At 42.8% G+C, this 24,203-nt stretch overlaps 1 protein-coding gene and 1 long non-coding RNA gene across 2 annotated transcripts in view; one reads left to right on the top strand and one right to left on the bottom strand.

Moving 5' to 3' along the window:
- LOC111958118 (nuclear receptor subfamily 6 group A member 1-A-like) overlaps positions 1-24,203 on the bottom strand; it is a 106,630-nt gene that overhangs the window by 72,430 nt on the left and 9,997 nt on the right. The window contains exon 2 of the mRNA XM_070437101.1: positions 18,341-18,388. Within this exon, the coding sequence (XP_070293202.1) occupies positions 18,341-18,388 (48 nt within the window). The remainder of the gene's footprint in view (positions 1-18,340; positions 18,389-24,203) is intronic.
- On the top strand, positions 121-9,424 carry LOC111958047 (uncharacterized). The gene is made up of 2 exons (XR_002876486.2): positions 121-5,123; positions 9,184-9,424. It is a non-coding gene; the product is annotated as an uncharacterized lncRNA (long non-coding RNA).

Below are 24,203 nucleotides of genomic sequence, written 5' to 3' on the forward strand. Positions count from 1 at the left end.
AGAGAGAGAGAAGAGATGAGGAGAGAGGAAGGAAAAAGAAGAGAGGAGAGAGAAGAGAGAGAGAGAGAGAGAGAGAGAGAGAGAGAGAGAGAGAGAGAGAGAGAGAGAGAGAGAGAGAGAGAGAGAGTAGAGAGAACGATAGAAAACATGGGAAGAGAAAGAAACATTAGGGATGTTTTTGCTGTAATTCAAAATGGAAAAACACAACAATGCTGTCTACCAGGTCAGCGAGAAGGAAATAAAACTCTAAGCTGTGCCAACACACCAGCTAATACAATCTTCTGCCTGTCAGCTTACCTACTTTAATCCAGAAAGGTTTAACGCCTCTTAGAAATCTGAAAGGAGACATGAATTCAGCTGAGATTTCTTCATGCAGCTAGAGGAAGGAACTGCCTGGAAGGGGGGTTAAGACTCTATACAACTAACTAACTCTCTGGATCAATGCTTTCAACCCTGCTCCACTGACTGGGTACACCACAGCAGATAGCTACATGTACCGTACTTTGAGCCAATAGGAAAGCATGGAGGTTTATTAACAGCACATTGTAGAGTTGTAATGTGCTACTTTAGTGAAATCAAATCAGCACTATTATGAGTGACACTGATTGAGCATTGGCTTGCCAAATGGTATGCCAATACCTGACCATGCCCAAACTCTGCTATTCATACATAGAATGGGAAAGACTAAGTAGTCATTACAGAGTGTACTTTGTGAAGAGGCGGGGGCCTCACTGTCATCAGTGTGCTGCTGGGCCCGAGGCTCACGCTGTAACGCAGAGGCAGACTCCTGAGGAATAGAGATGCTCAGCTCTCTGAGTGGTCCTTTACACTGATGGATGGGCACGGGATTGTCCTCTTCAGATTGTCCTCTTCTGAAGATCAGAATATAAGATGCCACGGCCCACACATGAACTACTGACATGCAGAGAAGACAAAAGGGTTCCTGGCAACATCCACGGACATCCTGCTCGTGCCTTATGTGGAATTCTACTGAGAACAAAGGTTGACTTGGCATGTCAATACCTGCCATAAGGCAGCACAGCTCCGGGACAAATGAAAGTTCCATCTATATTCAGGTCATTCCCATGCTGGCTCAGCCCACTGGCTCCTAGTGATAACGGAAATATGAAATCAGCACTGCTTCGTCGTGCGGTGCCTCTCCTCCCTGCCCCTCCGTGCTATTTTAAATCTCACTGTGTGAGACATCCATCCTTCGCGCCCCCAGCAGGGGGGGTTGAGAGGCAGGCGGGAGAAGAGGAGGGAGGAGGAGAGTATAGAGGGAGGGGAAGGGGAAGGAGAGATGGCGGGCAGCTGCATGCCTTATTTATTGTGATCCAGAGTGCAGTGAGTGCAAACAGTCGTCAGAGGAGAAACGCTAACCCTCTGGGCTTGGAGATGATGCCATGACTGCACTGCGTCTACACAACAGATTAAAGCAGGGATTATGTGCCATAAACAAATGTTGTGTAACTTTTTGTTGCGGTCACCCTTGAGGGGGAAAAAAATGTGTGTTAAGAAAAATATGTTGGTTATGCGTTCTTTAACGACATTACTAAAGCATCTTCAACTGGACTGTACAGGCGTACTATAGCTCTGATAACAATGCATAATAGGACCACATTTGTGGATTTTGGTCTGAGAACTGTGACAAAGCCCGTGTTTAAGGGGCCAGTGCACCTAACCAATGAAAAAAGGCTCCTTGAGACAAATGTGACAGCAGACACCGGAGAAATGTCACAGCTAAATCCAGTAGACACCCACAAAGGGCTCCATCGCTTTTTCTGTTAGCAATCTTCAAAACTTCTCATGAAAGAGCTTATAACGTATTCATCAGCTTGATTAAACCGAGCCAGTGCTGCTTCAGATCTGAGAGAAGATGACGTCATATTCCTCTCGGGATCGCTCTAGCAGAACCAGGCTGAGGTGACAGGACCTATCCACTGTGGGGTCAAAAGAGAATGGCAGACCGAGGGAGCGATCTCACTTCATCAGTAGAGAGAGAGAGAGAGATGTTGTCCGATCCCAACACATTTTACAACTGGTTTTACACAAACGAGCATTCCAGTCTGAGTGTGTGACAAGGGAGAACGATTACCAGACGCAGTGGATGTGAGGAGATAGACATTGAACCGTTCAACAAACAGCCCAGACTAAGGACTGAGGGAAGTGATGTAGTGTTTAGTACCATTGTATAACACCACAACACTCCCTCTGTACATACTTATTTGTCTTCTTACACAGATAACCTCTTCCTTCACATAAAGGGAAGAGGCTAACTGTGACCGCACGGAGGGTTAGATTGCGCTGCCTGAGCGCATTGAAGGTTAACTCAGTGCTTTTTGGCATTAAAGAGAAAAAATGGCTCTGGCTGGCGGGCTGAGAGTTGGAAATTAAACACCCGGAGCCTTGGCAGAGTCAGAGGTGGCACGTGGAGAGTTCTGGAGGCTTGGCGTGGCAGACTGAGGCTTGGCGCTCTGCCTGGGAGAGATCTCAGAGTAGTAGTCCCTCAGCGCTGGGGAACCCAGGGGTGGTCCTTTCTTCCACCTGAGCCTCTGAATATCATACCATATCATATAATACTACACCCTGCCGCTACAACTATGCATACCATAGCAGCTAGACGAAACTGTAGGAGACATCAACTACTTTTCCACTATAACGTGACACTTAATATGATACTACCCCACCGCAACACTAAATCTAATACAAAATGAGTTCATTTAGAAGAGAGATTTGCAATTCTGCCAGTTAATAATTTGTCAGATCTTACTTGTTCTCACATGTTCTGACTGACATGGCAATTAAGGCATATTTGTTGGATTTGATTGCATTTTCTATCAAAATTCAGACCACTCCGTGAAGTGATTAAATGTGTCTGTAGCCGTTTCCTGCAGTCAAATGACCTAGTGGCCTCATGGGTGGAATGCTATTAATATTTTTCATAATTAATAAAGATAAATAAATAAAATACTGACAAATCTGGTGAAACAGTTTTTCTATATTTCAGTCTTCTCTGATTCATATAAAGTGTAATATTGGGATGCAAACTCAAAATGTAATTAATTTCAACTCTATATCTGACATGGTACAGGTATCGTCTTTTCTTTTAAGCCCATAAACATGTGTGTGAAGTGTATACTTTTGTTTCGAAGTAGACTTGTTCAAGACCACCAAGAAACACTCTGTGTGACCCTGACTTAGCCCACTGAGGTAAAAGGTTAAGCTATGAGATTAAATGACAGTGTCCCAGGTCGTTGTGTAATGCCGACGGACAGTCAGACACGTAGTGTGATGTGTATGTCAGGGCATGTCTCAAGCCTGAAGAAACTCGGTAGAGTATTTTTAGAGCCGGCATGTTGAAAGTGTCAGGTTAAGAGTGCTTACAGTATGTGACAGAATGCTTTCAACACATTTCAGAAGAACATGGCCGCGGAATATTGAAATATATACGCGTTTAAATGCAGTCTACTCATGTCTACTGTACATTGTATTAGATCAAATGACAACAGTCTGACCTGGTTTCTTAGTGTCAGATAGGTAACGTTAGAATCCAGGATCCTGTTGATGGACTTGAGCACCATGACGTCAGCCAGTCAGAGAGTACACTGTGTGCTTTCTCATTTCTGACCTCTGGAATGTGCTGATGCCGCAGGGTTCAAGTGGGTTCAGTGACAGTGTTCAAGTAAATCCAGTTAACTCTGTGGCCCTACCTCGCTCTCTCACTACAGACACCGTCTCTCTCTTAGGTCTCAGGGTTTTAACTGGCTCACTATCGGTAACTCAATCAAACACTCACAAACAGTCCCGAACTCTCAGTTCGAATTTCACAGCTTGCTCCCTCATGCAAAGTTGAGGGAAAATTACAGATTGTTTCAGTGATATCAGCCTGGGCGGTCTTAGACAGAACTATTTTATAAGGAAGTACAGCATGTGTGGATTTGAGTCAGGCTGCCAATCTGTTCTGCATGCAAACAGGATAAAAGTTCAGTCAAATGAATAGAGGGGAAAGGAAAGAAATATTCCAGAATGAAAAGCCCTTGTGTGTCTTGGGGCAGACAGCTAAATTGTACAAGTGCCAAGGAAGGTAGGGACCACAGCCAACCCAACGCCAAATTCATTTTTAGGAATCTCTGACCAGACTGAAAAACAATCACTGCTTACCTTGAAACTGGGGGAACACTGAGGACAGACATAAGAGAAGAATGCTTTTCCAACCATTTTTTGTTAAGTCCTCTGTAATCAGCTAACTTGCTACAGATATTAACGCTCATGGAATATATGAAATTAGACTAAATGTGAGCAACATGACAACAGAATACTGCAGTAAAGGCATAGTGATGCCTCAGTGAACTGTGTCAGAATGCAAAAGGACCTGAACAGTCTATTATTTCATGGCTCTCGTAAAGCAGCCTAAAGGTGTAGAGACAAAGCTAACGCAGCAAACTGAGGTCTGGAGAACCAATCAATTATATCATTATTTCATGTTTGATGGAACTAACAGAGACAGGAAGCCTGTAATCCACTGCTCTATATGAGACACATTCTAAAACCCTCAACAAAACTAATTAGTTGCATTATATTCCATAATATTTGAACCAGGCTTTTGTATTCCCCACCCATCCTAAATGCCAGATTTGTGTGCCAAAGATTACAAAAAAGAACAAAAGAAAGAGAAGTGTCTCAAATCCCTGCTGCATGTTACACAGTTAAGAGGAGCAGCCGAATGGGAAGTGTGCATGAATAAAACATGACTGCATGAGTTTCCAACCTCAAAGAGGCTGAAACAGGAAGATGCTGTGTTCCCCGTGCAGTACAGAGCTGGGATTCAGAGCAGGGTAAAGGGAACAGCCGTCAAACTACTAACAATGCTACAGTGCAATGGTTTATGCTGTAGGGGGGGATCTCTACAACACGCGCTTAGCTAACCATCACAACATGCTTCCATTTCTCCAAGACATTTTTGGAGGGATGATTGACGTGCCGTTTTGGATTTTTATATTCAGGCTCTTTCCTTTTTCTTCGTCTGTTTTCCCCACAGCACAGGTGACTGGGATGTGTAGCGTGTGTGAGGAGGAGATGGAATATGCTGGGGGAGAAAGAGGCGCTGCTCTGGGCTAGGTAAGGTAAGAGTCTTGTTAGCAGTCACAAGTTTCATCGCAGCAGCAGCAGAAGAGGAAGATGACTATGGTATTCACCACAGCTGTAGGAATGACTATTTCGGGAAAACCAACATCATGACTCTCCTCTCCTCCCCTGCTGGCCCCTCATCAAAATCTATTAGCAACTCAACAACAACATGGGTGGTAACAAACTGGGCGTCCACATTGAACATGCTGGCCAAGAGAAATGAGTGGCCTCCTATATCTGCTGGCCTGGAAACAGCAGCCTATATTATGTGGTGTAGTGGTTGCTGAACAAAGGCGAGTGGTTGCTGATCTAGGGACATGAGTGTGGCAACTAAAGGACAAGACATTTCTCCTGGTGCCCTCAGTAAACATTCAACGCTGTCGGTGAGTTTGAGCATCTGTCCAAAACCATCGACCGTTAAATGTACCCTGAGGGCCACCTTTAAAGAGACACTCGGCAAGAAGAGAGGGATGAAGACAGACACTTCCTGTAAATCTCCTGGTTTTACATCATCTTCTGTTACTTCCCATACTGGACTTAGTTAAGAGGTCCACCTCCTAATGCTGCAATAAACATTCATTGCTGTCGGTGGGTTTACATGAGAACAACTCACTGATCAATGAATGCAGACTGCGGTACAAACACCCAGAGTGATGGGATAGGAGAACAGATAACATGTAAACATACAGCCGGCACTAATGTTCTATGTTCTACTGTAGACTCTACTGTACTATCCAGGAGTAAAAACAACATTGCAAAGATACAACACTATGTAATTATACTTACCATGTACAGTGCCTTGCAAAACTATTCAGAACCCTTGGATTTCTTTAAAAAAAAAGTTTATTACAAAGTGTAATTCAAATTGATTTAATTGTAATTTTTTGTCAACAATTTACACAGACTACTGTGTAATGTCAAAGTGAAATAAAAATTCAAAAAATGTTTTAAGAATAATACATTTAATGTCTTGCCATAGATTTTCAAGTAAAATCAAAACTGTAACTTGGCCACTCAGGAACATTCACTGTATTCTTAGTGTAACAGTTTAACTTTACGGCGTCCCCTCGCCCCGACACGGGCGCGAACCAGGGACCCTCTGCACACATCTACAACAGTCACCCACGAAGCGTCATTACCCATCGCTCCACAAAAGCAGCGGCCCTTGCAGAGCAAGGGGAACTACTACTTCAAGGTCCCAAAGCGAGTGACGTAACCGATTGAAACGCTATTAGCGCGCACCACCGCTAACTAGCTAGCCATTTCACATCCGTTACATTAGTAAGCAACCCCAGTGTAGATTTGACCTTGTGTTGCAGGTTATTGTCCTGCTGAAAGGTGAATTCATCTCCAAGTCTGGTGGAAAGCAGACTGAAGAAGGTTTCCTCTAGGATTTTGCCTGTGCTTAGCTCCATCCCAATTATTTTAATCCTGAAAAACTCCCCAGTCTTTGCCGATGTCAAGCATACCTTTACCATGATGCAGCCATCACCATGCTTGAAAATAAGGAGGCAGTTACTCAGTGATGTGTTATGTTGGATTTGCCCCAAACATAAGGCTTTTCAATTAGGCCAAAAAGTATTTTTCTTTGCTGTGTTTTTTGTTGTTGCAGTATTACTTTAGTGCCTCGTTGCATACAGGATGGAATATTTTTATTCTGTATTTTTGTATTCTTCTTTTCACTCTGTCATTTAGGTCATTATTGTGGAGTCACTACAACGTTGTTGATCCATCCTCAGTTTTCTCCCATCAAATCATTGAACTCTGTAGCTGTTTTAAAATCCCCAATGGCCTACTGGTAACATCCATGAGCAGTTTCATTCCTTGCCTGCAGCTCAGTTAAGAAGGTTGACTGTATCTTTGATGTGTCTGGGTGGATTAATACATCAAACACAGCATTATTATTAAATTGACCATGCTTAAAGAGATATTCAATGTTTGATTTGTTATTGTTACCCATCTACCAATCACTGCCCTTTATGAGGCTTTCGAAAAGCTCCCTGGTCTTTGTAGTTGAATCTGTGAAACTTGACTGAGGGACCTTACATAAACTCAGCAAAAAAAGAAACGTCCCTTTTCAGGACCCTGTCTTTCAAAGATAATTCGTAAAAATCCAAATAACTTCACAGATCTTCATTGTAAAGGGTTGAAACACTGCTTCCCCTGCTTGTTCAAATAACCATAAACAATTAATGAACATGCACCTGTGGAACGGTCGTTAAGACACTAACAGCTTACAGGCAATTAAGGTCACAGTTATGAAAACTTAGGACACTAAAGAGGCCTTTCTACTGACTCTGACAAACACCAAAAGAAAGATGCCCAGGGTCCCTGCTCATCTGCGTGTACGCCTTAGGCATGCTGCAAGGAGGCATGAGGACTGCAGATGTGGCCAGGGCAATAAATATAAATGTCCGTACTGTGACAAGCCTAAGACAACGCTACAGGGAGACAGGACGGACAGCTGATCGTTCTCGCAGTGGCAAACCACGTGTAACAACACCTGCACAGGCTCAGTACATCCGAACATCACACTTGCGGGACAGGTACAGGATGGCAACAACAACTGCCTGAGTTACACCAGGAACGCACAATCCCTCCATCAGTGCTCAGACAGTCTGCAATAGGCTGAGAGAGGCTGGACTGAATGCTTGTAGGCCTGTTGTAAAGCAGGTCCTCACCAGCCATCACCGGCAACAACGGGCACAAACCCACCGTCGCTGGACCAGACAGGACTGGGAAAATGTGCTCTTCACTGACGAGTTGTGGTTGTGTCTCACCAGGTGTGATGGTTGGATTCGCGTTTATCGTTGAAGGAATGAGCTTTACACCGAGGCCTGTACTCTGGAGCGGGATTGATTTGGAGGTGGAGCATCATCGGACTGAGCTTGTTGTCATTGCAGGCAATCTCAACGCTGTGAGTTACAGGGAAGACATCCTCCTCCCTCATTTGGTACCCTTCCTGCAGGCTCATCCTGACATGACCCTCCAGCATGACAATGCCACCAGCCATACTGCTCGTTCTGTGCGTGATTCCCTGCAAGACAGGAATGTCAGTGTTCTGCCATGGTCAGTGAAGATCCCGGATCTCAATCCCATTGAGCACGTCTGGGACCTGTTGGATCAGAGGGTGAGGGCTAGGGTCATCCCCCCCCAGAAATGTCCGGGAACTGCAGGTGCCTTGGTGGAAGAGTGGGGTAACACTCACAGCAAGAACTGGCAAATCTGGTGCAGTCCATGAGGAGGAGATGCACTGCAGTACTTAATGCAGCTGGTGGCCACATCAGATACTGACTGTTATTTTTGATTTTGACCCCCCCCTTTGTTCAGGGACACATTATTCCATTTCTGTTAGTCACATGTCTGTGGAACTTGTTCAGTTTATGTCTCAGTTGTTGAATCTTGTCATGTTCATACAAATATGTACACAAGTTTGCTGAAAATAAACGCAGTTGACAGTGAGAGGATGTTTCTTTTTTTTGCTGAGTTTATGTTGTATGTATGGGGGACAGACAACGGGTATGTCAACCACTATTATTTCACACATACTGAGTCAATGTAACTTATTCTGTGATTTGTTAAGCCACATTTTACTCCTCAACTAATTTAGGGGCTGAATACTTATTCAACGACGATATTTTAGTTATGATTTTTTTTTTTTTATCTATATATCTTTCACTTTGACATAAAAAAAATATTTTGTGTAGGTAGTTGACAAAAAAATTACAAGTAAATCAATTTTAATCCCACTTTCTAACACAATAAAATGTGAAGAAATCCAAGGGGTCTGAATACTTTTACAAGGCAATGTAATTCCATTTCCTTGGATTTTTATGGTAGATCATGTGTTTTGGCGAAGTGACTCAATCTTCTCATCATAAGATCAGTGCACGTTTTACAGTACTTTTATTTCAGAATGATTTCCCCTTCTGTAACGGGAAGCTGAGGACAGCGACACCCTATGTCACAGGATTAACTGTTTAGTGGACCTTTCAGTTCCTTTTTTTTATGTACCCTTTATTTAGTTGCTTTGAAATAAAGAATCTCCTTTTTCAGAGGAGACCTGTGGTCAAGAAGAGAGCTCCAGTATTGGAAGGCCAGCTGAGGAACTCACCAAACAGCTGGGAGTGTTCACGCTTTCATTATGCCAAAAGAAAAGAGCCTGAAATAAAGTTTCAACTCAGCAGATGTGGCAAGAACAATCACAGGGGTGGGAACAGAGCAACACGTTTTCACACATTTTTCAGTTTCGGGTCAAGTTGACCTTAAATAAAAAGTGAAATTTTTGGAAAGTTAATTTGGCCTTTTCTGTAATTGGAGGAGATACAGACATATGGAAATAATCTGTCAGTAATTTCCCTGTAAGGTTTTGTTAACATGCTGGGAAATCTCCAACACATTGACGTTTTTCAGCCAGGCCAGACCCAATGCCTGTTTTATCATTTTTTTACAGTGGGAAAGAGTCTGAGGGAACAATGAAAACCAGCCTGGGTTTCCCCTGTCTCTGAACTAGCTTGGTAAAAACACACAGCACACCATTATTGCAACTACAGTAGATTCTTTCACGCTGTCCGCATTTATTTAAAATCTTTTGTAATGTAACTTTATTTTAACAGGCAGGTCAATTAAGAACAAATTCTTATTTACAATCATGGCCTGTCATATACCCTACTAACGGTATAGAAAATGATTTATTGAAACTAAAATGCCTCTCACTGTCTTAAAACATGAGGATACACATTTCACACACAACAATTACAGCAAATGCACTGTCATCACAACATCATTCCCAGATTTCTCTGAGACTGTAAGTCCTTGGAGGCTGGTGTACTGCAAAGAGACTCTCTACTCAGAAGGGTCTGTTTGTGACATACATTAGTCACCCACACAAAGACCTGCATGTTTATCGCGCTGGAGCTCGGCTTTGTCATCACACACAGGGAAGTTATAGGGACTGACACCGGGAACAGCTTGGCCCACTTCTGGGTGACCTTGAAACACTCTGAAGGCTTGAACCAGAGTTGTACGCCAAGGCAAGTTGCATCAAGCAGAGGCTAAACGAAACGGGGAATGAATCAAATCTGGGATGATCATAAATCATTAAAGGTGAAAATGAAGAGATGGGACAGCACTTAGACGCTTCACAAATAAACCAAGACTGCTGAATAGCCTAGCGGCTAAGAGCATTGGGCCAGTAACCGAAAGGTTGCTGGTTTGAATTCCTGAGCCAACTACGTGAAAAATCTGCCGATGTTCCCTTGAATAAGGCACTTAACCCTAATTGCTACTGTAAATCGCTCTGGATAAGAGTATCTGCTAAATGACTCAAATGTAAAATGGCTGACACAAGCATTGACAAAGAAACATTATTTATTTTTTTACGATGCACTTGTAGACAACTTTAATGGAAAATGAATATGTTTTAAAGATAACATGTGATCAGTGTGTTAGAGGAAAAATAGACCATTGACAATCAAATGCAACAAAAAAACTCACAAAAGTAAAAAAAAGTCAAATTCCCAGAGGTACATGTTATACTTTCACTTACTCTTTCAGTCTCTTTTCAGCACACACAGATTTCAAATCTGAAAAATCTGAAATCCACTGCTCAAGCATCTGTCCTTCCTCAGTGTATATCAACTCCATTTCATGCAGGGATGTAATTCAAATGAATAAAGGAATGAATCTGAAACAACAGTAAGGGCTGCATTCTGATATGACGTAGACATATGGGAATGAAAAAACCTCTGTTCTTAAATGACTTTTCGAAAAGTGCGTCAAACTTTCGCCCAGTTATGTGAGGACAATGAAAAAGCATGTATTGGGACGAGGCCAAGTATTTCCATATGAGTTTTGAGTTCACCGAGTCCAAACTACAACTGGAAGTCATAATGTATATCCTGTGAAAACAATACTATGTGACTACTACCCCCTTGTGGCTACAACTGCACATTACCAAGGGTGGACAGGCCGTGTAATGCATTCAACCCAATGCACTAAAAATCAAGAAGATGGATAACAAAATAATGTTTTTTTATGCCCACCTAAAAATAGAATGGAAATAATAAATCACACATAGTAGTATTATGTAATGAAATAATGTGTTGTTTGAATTGAGACTGTGAATTAGTAGTGCATCTTCTAGCTGTTCCTGAGCCGTGATGTCCCGTTTGACCATTGAGGAGGTGATGAGTGACAAAAGCCAACAAAGCAACAAAAAAAACAATGAAATGGACACAAAACCCCAGTCGCAGATCCTGAGGTAAGCATTGTCTAAGAGCCCCCTGCTCTGAGAGTAGAAGAACCACTCAGGTCTAAGCTGTAACAATACATCCCACACGCCGACACCACTCACTCATAATCCAACTAGTCACACGTGTACTGGGTGCTGACATTACCATACAAACACAAGTATCTGTGGAAACCGCTGAGATGGTACAGTGAGCTGACAGGACAGGCAGCTGAGATTAAGTTGAGACATGAATAGGTAGGTCTTACTGAAATACAGTGTCAGGGTGACACCGAAATCCTCAGGGACGCTGTCTCGCAGTCTTAAAACTAAGAACATCTGTCCCTTTGAGGTTCAGGGATCTTTCATAATGTCTTCTTGTCTTCAGGGAGGACAAGTATGCAGAGGCTCTACTGATCCTACATACAGTGCCTAGTGAAAGTCTACACAACCCTTGCACAGTTGTCACGTTTTGCTGCCTTAAAATAAAATCTAAAAGCGGATTAAATTAGATTTTTCCCCCTACAGATCTACACAACCTGCTCCACATTTTTAAAGTGAAAGAAAAAGTATCGAACATTTTCTAAAGTAAGAACAAATAAAACATGAAGATCTCTTGGTTGCGTGTGTCTTCACAGAGTTAATACTTGGTGGAAGCACCTTTGGCAACGAATGCATCTTGTAAATAGTTTTGAATAAGATTCTACCAACTCTGCACAACTCTTAGGGCAACATATATCCATTGTTTTTGTCAAAATTGCTCAAGCTCAGTAAATTGGGTTGGGAATCATTGATGGACAGTAATATTAACATCTTGTCTCTGATTTTCAAGCAGATGGTGGCAGCATCATGTTATGGGTATGCTTGTCACCGTCAGGGACTGGGGAGTTTGTCAGGATCAAAATAAATATGAAAGGAGAAAAGCCCAGGGTAAAATTTAGAGGAAACCCTGCCTCAAGTCTTCTGAATAGATAACCCTGGGATAGTTTTATTTTTCAGTGGGACAATTACATACATTTTAATGCCAAAGCCACACCAGAATGGCTTTCCAATAGGTGTTGAGTGTTCCTGAGTGGTCCAGTCTCAATCCTGCCTTAAATCTGGTTTGAATATTGCTCTCCATCAATGATTTCCAACCAAATTTACTGAGCTTGGGCAATTTTGACAAAAACAATGGATATACACTGAGTGTACAAAACATTATGTCTTTCCATGACATAGACTGACCAGGTGAAAGCTATGATCCCTTATTGATGTCACCTGTTACATCCACTTCAATCAGTGTAGATGAAGGGGAGGAGACAGGTTAAAGAAGGATTTTGAAGCCTTGAGACAATTGAGACAAGGAGGGTGAATGGGCAAGTACAAAATAAATACAATATAGTTTTTTATTTACCCCTTTTTTCTCCACAATTTCGTGGTATCCAATTGGTGGTTACAGTCTTGTCCCATCGCTGCAACTCTCATACGGACTCGGGAGAGACGAATGCCGAGAGCCATGCATCCCCCGAAACACGACCCCACCAAGCCGCACTGCTTCTTGACACACTGCTCGATTAACCCGGAAGCCAGCCGCACCAATGTGTCGGAGGAAACACCGTACAGCTGGTGACCTGAAGTCAGCATGCATGTGCTCGGCCGACCACAAGAAGTCGCTAGAGCGCGATGGAACAAGGACATCCCAGCCGGCCAAATCCTCCCCTAAACCGGACAAAGCTAGGCCAATTGTGCGCCGCCTCATGGGTCACCCAGATCGAACCTGGAGCTGTAGTGATGCCTCTAGGACCGCTGGACCGCTGGCGCCACCGTGGACTCCAAGACAAAATATTAAATACCAGCACACCGGTTTGAGTGTGTCAAGAACTGCAACACTGCTGGGTTTTTCACACTCAACAGTTTCCTGTGTGTATCAAGAATGGTCCACCACCCAAAGGACATCCAGCCAACTTGACACAACTGTGGGAAGCATCAGAATCAACATGGGCCAGCATCCCTGTCCATGCCCTGATGAATTGAGGCTGTTCTGAGGGCAAAAGGGGGTGCAACTCAATATTAAGAAGGTGTTCCTAATGTTTTGTTCACTCAGTGTATGTCACCCTAAGAGTTGTGCAGAGTTGGTAGAATGTAATCCCTATTCAGATTACATTTGAAGGCAGCAAAATGTGACAACTGTGCAAGGGAATGTGTAAACGTTCACTAGGAACTGTATCTTTTTGCAGTTACCAATGAATACTACATTGCATTTCATCCTAATCATTGATTTTGCCAAAATTAAATATGTTCAGTCATCTAAGTGGTATTGAAGTAGCTACAATGAGAGATAATGTAATGATCAATGAGAAAAACCGACGAGTCACTGGCACCCTCTCAGGGCAAAGTTGAACAAAGAAAGTCCTCCCAGGCCCAATTCCACTGTAGTGAATGGACAGCTGCTAATGACTGACAATAGGACAAAGGGAGCCACTCCAAGCACCTGATAACCTCCGAAATGGCAGAATCAGCAGTGATTGGTCAACTGTGTCCCTTGGACAGAGTAGGTATGGTGACGGTGTGGGGGGTTGGAGCCTGGGACAGAGGCAGGTCAGACTAGAGGTGACCAGGGGGTGGAGCCATCCCTGCTGCTGTGAGTGACACATGAGACACCCACCCATAGACAAGCTCGTGGTTGTAAACACTTTCCCATCAGGGAGGGACGACCACTTTTCCACATTTTCAATAAAACGTCATTAACCATACTTTCTCTGCTCTAACAAGTTAAGACAATATGACTGTACAATTCCACATATACATCAATTATCTACAAGAAAGCACATCCATATTAATATAAACCAGCTTGACATTAGTAAATATTGATCCGCCTTTTGCAGGTTCACAGAGATGACGGGGAAAGCATTTACAAGGAACGAGAGAGATCACAGCTGCTAAATTCCTCAATTTACATTCCCCTTCTCTGCTGTTTTAGGAGAGTTTGAGTGGTGGCAAGATTAGGACTTCATCTACTGTGTAGTGGTGAAAACAGCTGTTGCTAACTCAGCTATTTGCCCTCTGAACTGTGTTTTGGTCCCTGAATGAGGGTCTCTGGATTCCCACCCCTGTCACAGCGTTTACAAGCTCAGGGAGCCTTGCCTCAGCCCCCCTCCACACTCTACAGCCCCTTGACCCCCACATCACCCCTGCCCACTCCATGCACTGAGGCATCCTGGGATGTGAATAGGCTGAGGGAGACTAGTGTTGTCCATGAGTACTCTCTGATCCCGCCTCCTCAAGTTTACAACCCAATCAGGCTTTGCCTCATAAATCCATGCCTCCTCCCTTAGGGGGGCAACAATGCCAGTCTTTTTCTGTGCACTGGTTTAATAGTTCCCCCAAGCTTCCTTCCACTTATTACTGACTCCCACAGGTTTATAGGGGCCAGGACACAGAGGCTGCTAAGAAAGTCCAGTTTAGAGCTGCACACAATCAGGCCAGCATGGAGTCACGGTGGGGTCAGGAGTTTCTGAACTGAGTCTAACCTCTGACCTCTGCCACCTGGCTCCGCAGCCAGGGCGAAGAGAAGGGAGCATCTCAAATGAACTTCGCCTGAACCTGGACCTTAACATTGGACAAACCCCCCACCCCTGCACTGCCCCTTCCACCAGCCTGTTGCCCCACGGTGAGAGGAGAAAGAGGGGTTGCTACCACAGCAGCCCATAGAACACAGACACAGTCATAGGGTGACTAAGAAATGACTGACTAGAGCCTTTACAAAACTGAGTGGATTGTTCATAGAGAGAAAAAGTGACAGCAATCTAAATGACTGTATGTGTGTGGCTCATTACCATGTATTTGTTCAATTGACATATTTTGGGACTTATCTGCAAATATTCCATTCCACTCCATTATCTTGCAGTATCTGTGAAACCGAGGCTGCGACTAGTGGTGCATAGGGCAGCTGTTTGTTCACCCGCACCCGCCCGCAATTGCTAACACCCATCCACAACCGCCCAATTATGTGTGATAAAGTAAAAAACCCGACCCTAACCTAGATCATCCGCTGTAGTCTACAGTCAGAGATTGCAGAAAGATTTTTGGACAGGGGTGCAGGATTTTTGTTGTTGCCTGATTTAGGGGGTATGATGTTTGTGCGTCTGTAACTTTCTCACTCATAATTATTCAGGATTCTTTCAGGATTATCAACAATCATGGTAGCATCCACATTAATGTAGAAACATATTATATTCTTATTTACAGTGAAAGTGACTCCAAAATGACACAATACATTATTTACCAATAATTTCTATTGGGCACAAAATAATATGAAACACAACCAAAACAAACAGTCACAAGCTTGTGTGCTAGGCATATGGGACCAAATACTACACTTTTGACTACGTTAATACACATAAGTGAATTTGTCCAAATACTACTAAAATGGGGTTACTATGTACAAAAAGTGCTGTATTTTCTAAACCGTCCACATGGTTTGGATGAAAATACCCTCAAATTAAAGCGGACAGTCTGCACTTTAACCTCATAGTCATTGAATAATTTCAAATCCAAAGTGCTGGAGTACAGCTCCAAAACAACAATAAATGTGTCACTGTCGCAATACTTTTGGAGCTCACTGTAGTTGTCATCGGTTAAGTATTCTAAGTCATCTGTGCTTCTGTCACGGAGCAAAGACGTTTAGGGATGGGGAGAAAATGCAATAACCAAAAGATTACTGGAAAGATTTACTGTGCAAGGACATCAGTTTGACCGGTTGTAAGGAAATAAAAAGCTCTGAAAACAACCTAACATGTTTGATAAGATCTCAGTTCGTCTTGGATGCATATCTCATGTGGTTGAAATACTATCAAATATGATGCTGATATAGCACCTCTACAGATGGTATCTACCTGTGCATTCCTATTCTCTCAAGATGCTGAAATAAATCAGATTTCTGTTCCAGAGTAAAACTGTTGCCTATATTTGATGTATCATTTTAATGCCAGAAATGCTTAATTCTGCAGGAGTAAATATGAAGGCTATGTGAGAGGTTATACCTAGAGTCGGTGTCCAGATTACAGTTTACATTTAACCCATATGAACAGTAGGCTACAGTTCCCTTGACGTACCATAGGCCTATAGAGAGCAATATTAATGCCGTTTTTTTGTAGGCACTAACTCTGCCATGGTTTGTTGGACAAATCCTATGGGAATATTAATTTAGTTGTGTTATCATCCTAATAAGGTCTGTGGTAAACAGGTTTAGGAGATGTGTTTTCTTTTATGAGATCATCTTAATGAGGTCTGTGGTAAACACAGGCTCAGGAGAAGGTTTTTTTTTCTACCAAAACCCTATTCTTTCCCCGTAGGAATAGCTGAACGAACCAGAGGTAACTCATTCCTGGGTTTTAGGACTACAAGCTAACGAGCTCTATTGAAAGTCCCCATCTTGTGACTTTCAAATGTGTATAGCGCCTCACAATCATCACACATCCTATTTTACCACTTCACCAAATCTTTCACAAACATTACTTTTCTGGCCCTACCTTCTCTTTATTTTCAACTCTCCATTTTACCGCTTTTCTCTTATCGAATTAAACTCCGGCATTGTTATTTTTGCCTCCATGGATCGATGTTAACTTTTTCTGCCATTTCCAAAAACAATTGGCGTAAGTACAGTTAGTTGCCAGAACAAAACTACAAATCATCTGTAGACTAAATTGACCGCAAGAAGCCCAAACATATATAGTATTTGACTAAACCATAATAATGTCAAACCTTGCTTATGTTTGTATACGATCGCCTGTCTCTCTATTATGTGTCTGAATACGTGGGAACAGATTCCACTGAATAAAAATCACTTGGAGCTGATTTGCTGAAGTGTTTAGTGTTTGAGGTCCAACAATGAAATTGTTAAACCCTGCCCTAAAGCTTACCCACTAATGCCAGATAGCCTAAAATAATAAAATAAAAACCTTAATGTAGCATATAGATATTAATTGCACAAGAATGACACGTTTATAGATTTTTTAAAGGTATTGTTTTCTCTTTACTCTCGTGATCCTCAACAGGCGCATCATGTTGTAGGGCCAGTCCCTGCTCTATTTTCAGCTGAACGTGTCTCCCTGGTGGAGATGGAAGGAGTCACATGCTACATGGAAGACACGCCTATTATGCAGATCCAGTAATCGGAAACGCAAGAGGAACAGCAAAAACTGTATCAATTATTTTCCCCTGAAATTGGAATGATGAAGAGCCGAGCACGGGCCGATATTTTACATTTCAGGGGGACTAGTGTTATCTACACTAGTAAAAAAAAAACAGAGGCTATATGAACCACAACGTGGCTCTCATTTTTCAGCATGTTTTTACGAGGGCACTGTGTATTGACAGAGTGTTGTATACAGTCAGCAAACAGCCTCATTATTTATTAAAGGAGCCAAAATCAATGATGTCAAAGATGTAGTGATGTAAGGCAGCAGAATAGCATTGCTCCCAATCAATTCCGGTTTATAGGCTTACTGGAGTGTTGTTTTTGTTTTTTAAATCCACATATCCTAAACTATGGGTTACACTTAACACAATATTGTCAGTGATGAATGTTTATACATACAAAAATCTGGGTGAGTGATAGAATCCTGTCTGGGCATCTCCCTACTACACCAGGACCTGTACATGTACTATTACAACTTGCCACTAGAGGGGGGTATCTAGCCAGTTTTCACTGCCATCCACAAAGCATACAGTAGGTGTGACATATTTTGCCATCCACACTGTATTGCTGTTGGTTGAATGTAACAGGCCCGACATTAAATTATGTGTGGAAGAAATATCCTCAGTCACAATTAGACTATCTGGAACAAATTGGTCACAATACTACAAACTAAAATCTTCAACTGAAAATGAACGGAAGAAGATCAATCGGCGATTTGCCAACAGGAAATCACATGAATGACTTACTTTATCATTATGTATTTGTCCTATCATGAAGTATAAATACATAACAAGTCAACTTACCTATCCCATTATTTAGTTCAGCTTCCAAGGGATGGTCACCGTAGAAGCCTGAAAAACAAAGGACAAATGTGAAGACAGAAGGACAATCAGAGATCCCTTACAGTAGCTTTTGCTGTAGACACTAATTCATCATGTTGACTACGAATTGAGACCCTGTCTGTGATTGGTCCATCAGTGCCATACCATCTGTGCTGTGCACTCGGTCTAGACGCCAGTCCACTTCTCACTTACACACTCAATGACAAGCAATCATTCAAACGCAAAACAGTAGTGTGTGTAAAGTTCCCTGGCGGTATATCCCTCCATTATAGGCCACCCCCCACCCCGCCGTGTCAGCACACCGCCCTGCTATCAACAGCTGACCCTTGACCCGACACACGCCAGACGCCCCCTGCACCCTCCACTGAACACTGGCATATGGTGTCCCTCAAGCAAACACAATGCACCAACACACACACATGCCCATATCAGACTCACAGCACAGTACATATGCCCAACTCAGACACACACCGTTACACACACTCTCTCTCTCCACACACACACACACACACACACACACACACACACACACACACACACACACACACACACACACACACACACACACACACACACACACACACACCACACAACACACACACACACACACACACACACACACACACACACAGCCATGAATTACAGCCTACTCACAAGCACATGCAGTATAACCAATAATTAGCACAAGCAAGCATTCACTCAACTCCATATTGCCAACAATTAACGCCATTACAAAATAAGAAGATTGGCTAAAACATCAATGAAGTATTCATTGATAGCTGTAAAAGCAGAATATTAAACTGTGATATGTAGGATCAGTAGTGGCTCTGAGTACTTGTCCCCCCTGAAGACAAGAAAACATCCCTGCACCTCAAAGGGACAGATGTTCTTAGTTTTAAGACTAAGTTTCCCTGAGGACTTAGGTGCCACCCTGACACTGTATTTCAGTAAGACCCCTACCTATTCATGTCTCAACTTAATCTCAGCTGTCTGTCCTGTCAGCTCACTGTGCCAGAGCCTCCTCCACTGCAGCCTATTGTGTGTTGACAAAGAGGGGCCGCATCTTTAACCTTTCACCTCTAAAACCTCTGCAACCTCCAGAACACAATCAGCACACAATCAAAATAGCATACTGGCTCATGTCCTTTCTCTTCCCTCCACAGGGATAAGAAGGTCAGGCATGCTTGACAGAACTCACACCAGTAATCAAAATACTGTAAAGGTTTTTCATAGAGAAATCTATACTTAGGGCCTCAGCTCGTAAATAAATAACTACAAAAAATAAACACAGTGGCGAGATGGTGTACCTGTGCATATTACCGTAACCAACCAATCAATTTACGATTCCTACTGTTGTCATTTCTAAATAATAATAAACATGTCCTCCGATAGAGAGAGAGAGCTACTTCTTCCACAACTCTTTCACCTCTAGCTCTAGTATTCCTGTGAGCTTCGGGATTCTAGGATCCCCTCCAGGGCAGGTTAACTACCACCAGTACACATGCTAATTAGCTGCTCAGCTCTGGTAACCAGCTCCGTGACATGACTGCAGTAGGGCCAATGCTAAAGCTAATCACATTAGCCATGCTACAGGCTGGGGAACACCAGCTGACCCACTGCTTCAGCTCTCCCCCCGCAGACCCCACTAATGTAAATACAGTGCAACCTATTGAACAACCTCTTGGCACCATACTAAAACGTTGAAAGAAATGACAGTTGGGAGTATGTCATACAAACATTTAGGATCTTCACCTACACAGGTATTCCGAACAAGGATTAAGAGAAGCACAACCAGTGAGCTTCAAAACTACTGTAAATCAAATTTGAAACTCATTTGAGAGACCTCCAAGGCTCCAAATATGTTACTGTATGACAAAAAAATACACTAATTTCCACATGCCTTGCAATGGCAGCATTCCTTTTCAACAGGAACCATATGGTGAGAGTGCGTGTGAGATAATGGTGGTGCATAGGTTATAGATGGTAATGTACATGCAACAGAGTGTAACAGTAAGTCCCCCTCCCATTAGTATGGCCCCCATGTCAGTCCATCCCCTTTCCATTTCAGCACCCTGCCTCTCCCCATTAACATCCACCCAGCCCCTAGATCAGTCAGTCCATCACTGTCCCAGATCGTCTGCCCCAGATGGCCAGTGTTCTGCTTGGCCAGTGAAGAGGCACGCCACCCTGTCATCTGAGTAGAGTGGCCCCTACCTACCTGTCAGCCTGGCCCTGGCCTTATCTCACCCACACACACTATCACATCTATCACATGTCACACTGGGAGGCCTGGCACAGAGGGAGGGAGGGATAGAGAGAGGGAAGGACTGGGGGAGAGAGGGGAGGATGCAAAGAGAGAGGGAAGGAGGTAAGGATGAAGTGAACGAGTGAGTGATTGACTGATCATGTCAGTAGAAAAATTAGGGAGGTAGTCATAGATTTGACAAAGTTGACTCAGTCAAGAAAGCATTATTTAATTCCCATTACAAATTGTTTTGAGTCTTCATGTTTTCCCCATATATTTAGTCAATTATTTCTTCAAAATGTATATATTGTTCTTCTTATCCGATTTTCCCAGTATCATGAGTAGGGCCTTTTTACTGTGCGCAAGGCTAGCATGTATCAAGGAAATATTTGGTCAAGTTATTTGTGCATTTGAATATCATTAAATGCAGTAATTTACCTGTTTGCAATCCTCCAAGTGGATGCGATGTTGAGGTGCACATGAAAACTTGCTACACTTATGAGAAAGAAGTGCTGTTTATAGAAATGTTTCGTTTGTTTGTTATTTGTGTGTCTCGGAGCTCCATGTCACTGAGGGGATTCCATTCATCTGGCCCGGGCGCCCGGGTAGGTGGGTTTTTGCACCGGGTAAAAGTTGATTTCATTCCCTTTGGAACGTGTTGCCTCCTGGGCGTGAGTCAGGTGCCTGTTCAAACCCCACGGCGAAATCGGCTCAAAACAAAAGTGATGTAATTAATCACGTGGAGTAATGAGCAGGATTCTGTGTTTTCACACACAAAAGTGATTGCTTCTGATAAAAATGCCTTATCTGCCTTCCCAATGAAAACAAGTTGTATGTTTCTGGATGATGCACTATGCTGTGTTGTTGACAACATGACCGCACAATGCAACATACTGTTCAAATTGAGAAGGGCCCTCTTCCACCGCTTCTGCATCACAGGCCGTAGAACGGTTTCCGCCGCTCAGCATAATGGAATCCGCCCACTCTGTCTGTCATGTCCACTTAGTGGTCATGTCCTTGAGGAATGGGAGCGAGTGTGGGTGCAGAGCTGAGGGTTCTTACAAGGAACCCAAAAGGGTTCTACTTTGAACCAAGAAGGTTTCTAGCTGGAACCAAAAATAGTTATCCTATGGGGACAGCGTGGAGACAGCGTAAATATTTCCCCATGTACAGTAAATGTCTTGAGTTCCTAACAAAAGGTAATTTGCTAGGAACTCAAGACATTTACTGAACACAGGGAAATATTTATTCTTCATAGCTGAATGGTGAGTGACATCTGTGATATATCGGCCCACAGTGACAGGAGATTCCTGGGAGAAACCAGCCACGGGTATACAATTGTTTCCACTACATTACAGGAGCAAATGAATCACCTGCTATGAAAAGCCAGTGTGGTGTCACAGACCAATAGCCTGTGGGTAGTGTTCAAGTCATCCTGTTCCTAGAGACAGTGAAGCACGTCTTTAAGGAGAGTTTCAGTTTGCCCTCAGCTCCCTGCTGTAGAAAGCCTTGAATAAGCAGATTGGGTAGATGTATAGGGGGGTGTGATACACTGTTACCTGATATTAGTGGGCTCTCTTTGTATTACCTGACATTCAGTTAAGAGGGTCAATGCTTCCTAAGTTGGGGTGGGTCACAGAGGGTAATTTGGCTGAGGTGGGTCATTGTTACCAAGAGTGTCAATGTTACCTGACTGGGGCTGTTACATGACTATAGTGCTCCAAAAATCTAAGAGGAGTGCTACCCAACAGGTCCCCAAATAACTACTCATATGCACAAAATGTGGTTTATTTTCCCCTCATAATTTATCCTACTGCTCTGACTTGGTTGTCCACATGTAGCTTTCATTGTCTGCATACACGCCCTCTTTATTTATCCTATGGTTCTGACTTGGTGTACAGGGAGAATACTGTAAGAACGGCCCATGTTCTGAATTCTGTCGCATATCAAAAGTGTTGAACAAATAGTTATATTGACTGCGTCCATCCTAGCTCGCTCATTAATGTTTTAATTGAAATTACGGATTGCTTCTTATCCGCTCGTCATCCCCTTATGCCATAGTTTGTACATCTCAATTGTCAGTAGAAACCGCATTTGTTTAAGCAAGTCAGCCATATCAGCTTTGTTTTTTTATAAAAGCCAGTAAATGAGGCTGAATGAACTGTTTCGCTGCCAGACAAGGCTCCGCTGCGGTGTAGCAGTATTAAGGTGTTGGGATTGCTGTTGGGACTCTGCTGGTGGGACAGCTTTATGTAGGCCCTAACACTTTGTGGGCACCGTTTGTGACCTTTTTAGTGCAATTCATGTATTGTTTAGTGTTGTGTTGTGTAGTGGCTTTGCTGGCATGCATCTAAAACATTTGGGGGGAGTTTGCCCCACCAAGATGTACATGGTAAAATCGCCACTGTGTATATTACATTTGTTTTATTTGATGACTTTATTATTTCATTCCAAGTCATCGTCTCATTTCTATAGAGCTGCTGCCTCCTGTGCTCTCTGCCAAAATCACTATTTTAGTAGTTCTTCAAAGTAAATAAGGGATGCTTTTATGACTGCTGAATACCAACTATCAATCACTTATGTCATGTATTTTCAAGTAGAGATACCTTGAGAATCAACTGCCCTCTATCCCTCTCGATCGCACATTGTTCTGTCTCCCACTCCATGTCTGCCCCAAACTAACCTAGCGTAGCAGGTGTAAAAGAGATACACAGACCGGACAAGTAGGAGGGCAATGGACTATGATCATTGTAGTTAATTACCATGTTTTCTGTGCAAAACTATGTAGAATAAACTGTGACTCCCTACTTCATCAGACAGTTCAGGCTTGATTTGATAAAAAATATATAATTTTACCTTTATTTAACTAGGCAAGTCAGTTAAGAAAAATTCTTATTTTCAATGACAGCCTAGGAACAGTGGGTTAACTGCCTTGTTCAGGGGCAGAATGACAGATTTGTACCTTGTCAGCTCGGGGATTTAATCTTACAACCTTTCAGTTACTAGTCCAAAGCTCTAACCACTAGGCTACCTGCCGCCCCAGATCTCTATGTGACCGCTGATAACCTCAGAACAAAGTGACTACAAATACAAAGTTGCCAATGTCTGCAAATTGATACAAACAAGTGATGTATAAAAAGATGCTTCACATTAAAACTGAGATGACTGCATTTAAATATAAACAGTAGACTATATGACTATTTCAATAATATTGAAATACATTTCATGTTCAATCAATTTAGTTATATTTTTCTACTTGTAGGCTAATATATTTGTCTCAATATATTTAATGATGGGTAGCCTAACATGTGCGCAATGATGTGCCAGGAAGTAATATCTCTCTAGGAGCTGAACCATCGTCAGTATTGGGAAATAATTACACTGAGTGTACAAAACATTAGGAACACCTTCCTAATATTGATTTGCACCCCCTTTTGCCCTCAGAACAGCCTCAATTTGTCGGGGCACGGACTACAAGGTGGAGAAAGCATTCCACAGGGATGCTGGCCCATGTTGACTCCAATGCTTCCCACAGTTGTGTCAAGTTGGCTGGATGTCCTTTGTGTGGTGGACCATTTT

Source organism: Salvelinus sp. IW2-2015, linkage group LG33 (assembly GCF_002910315.2).
Source record: "Salvelinus sp. IW2-2015 linkage group LG33, ASM291031v2, whole genome shotgun sequence".
Taxonomy (NCBI): domain Eukaryota; kingdom Metazoa; phylum Chordata; class Actinopteri; order Salmoniformes; family Salmonidae; genus Salvelinus; species Salvelinus sp. IW2-2015.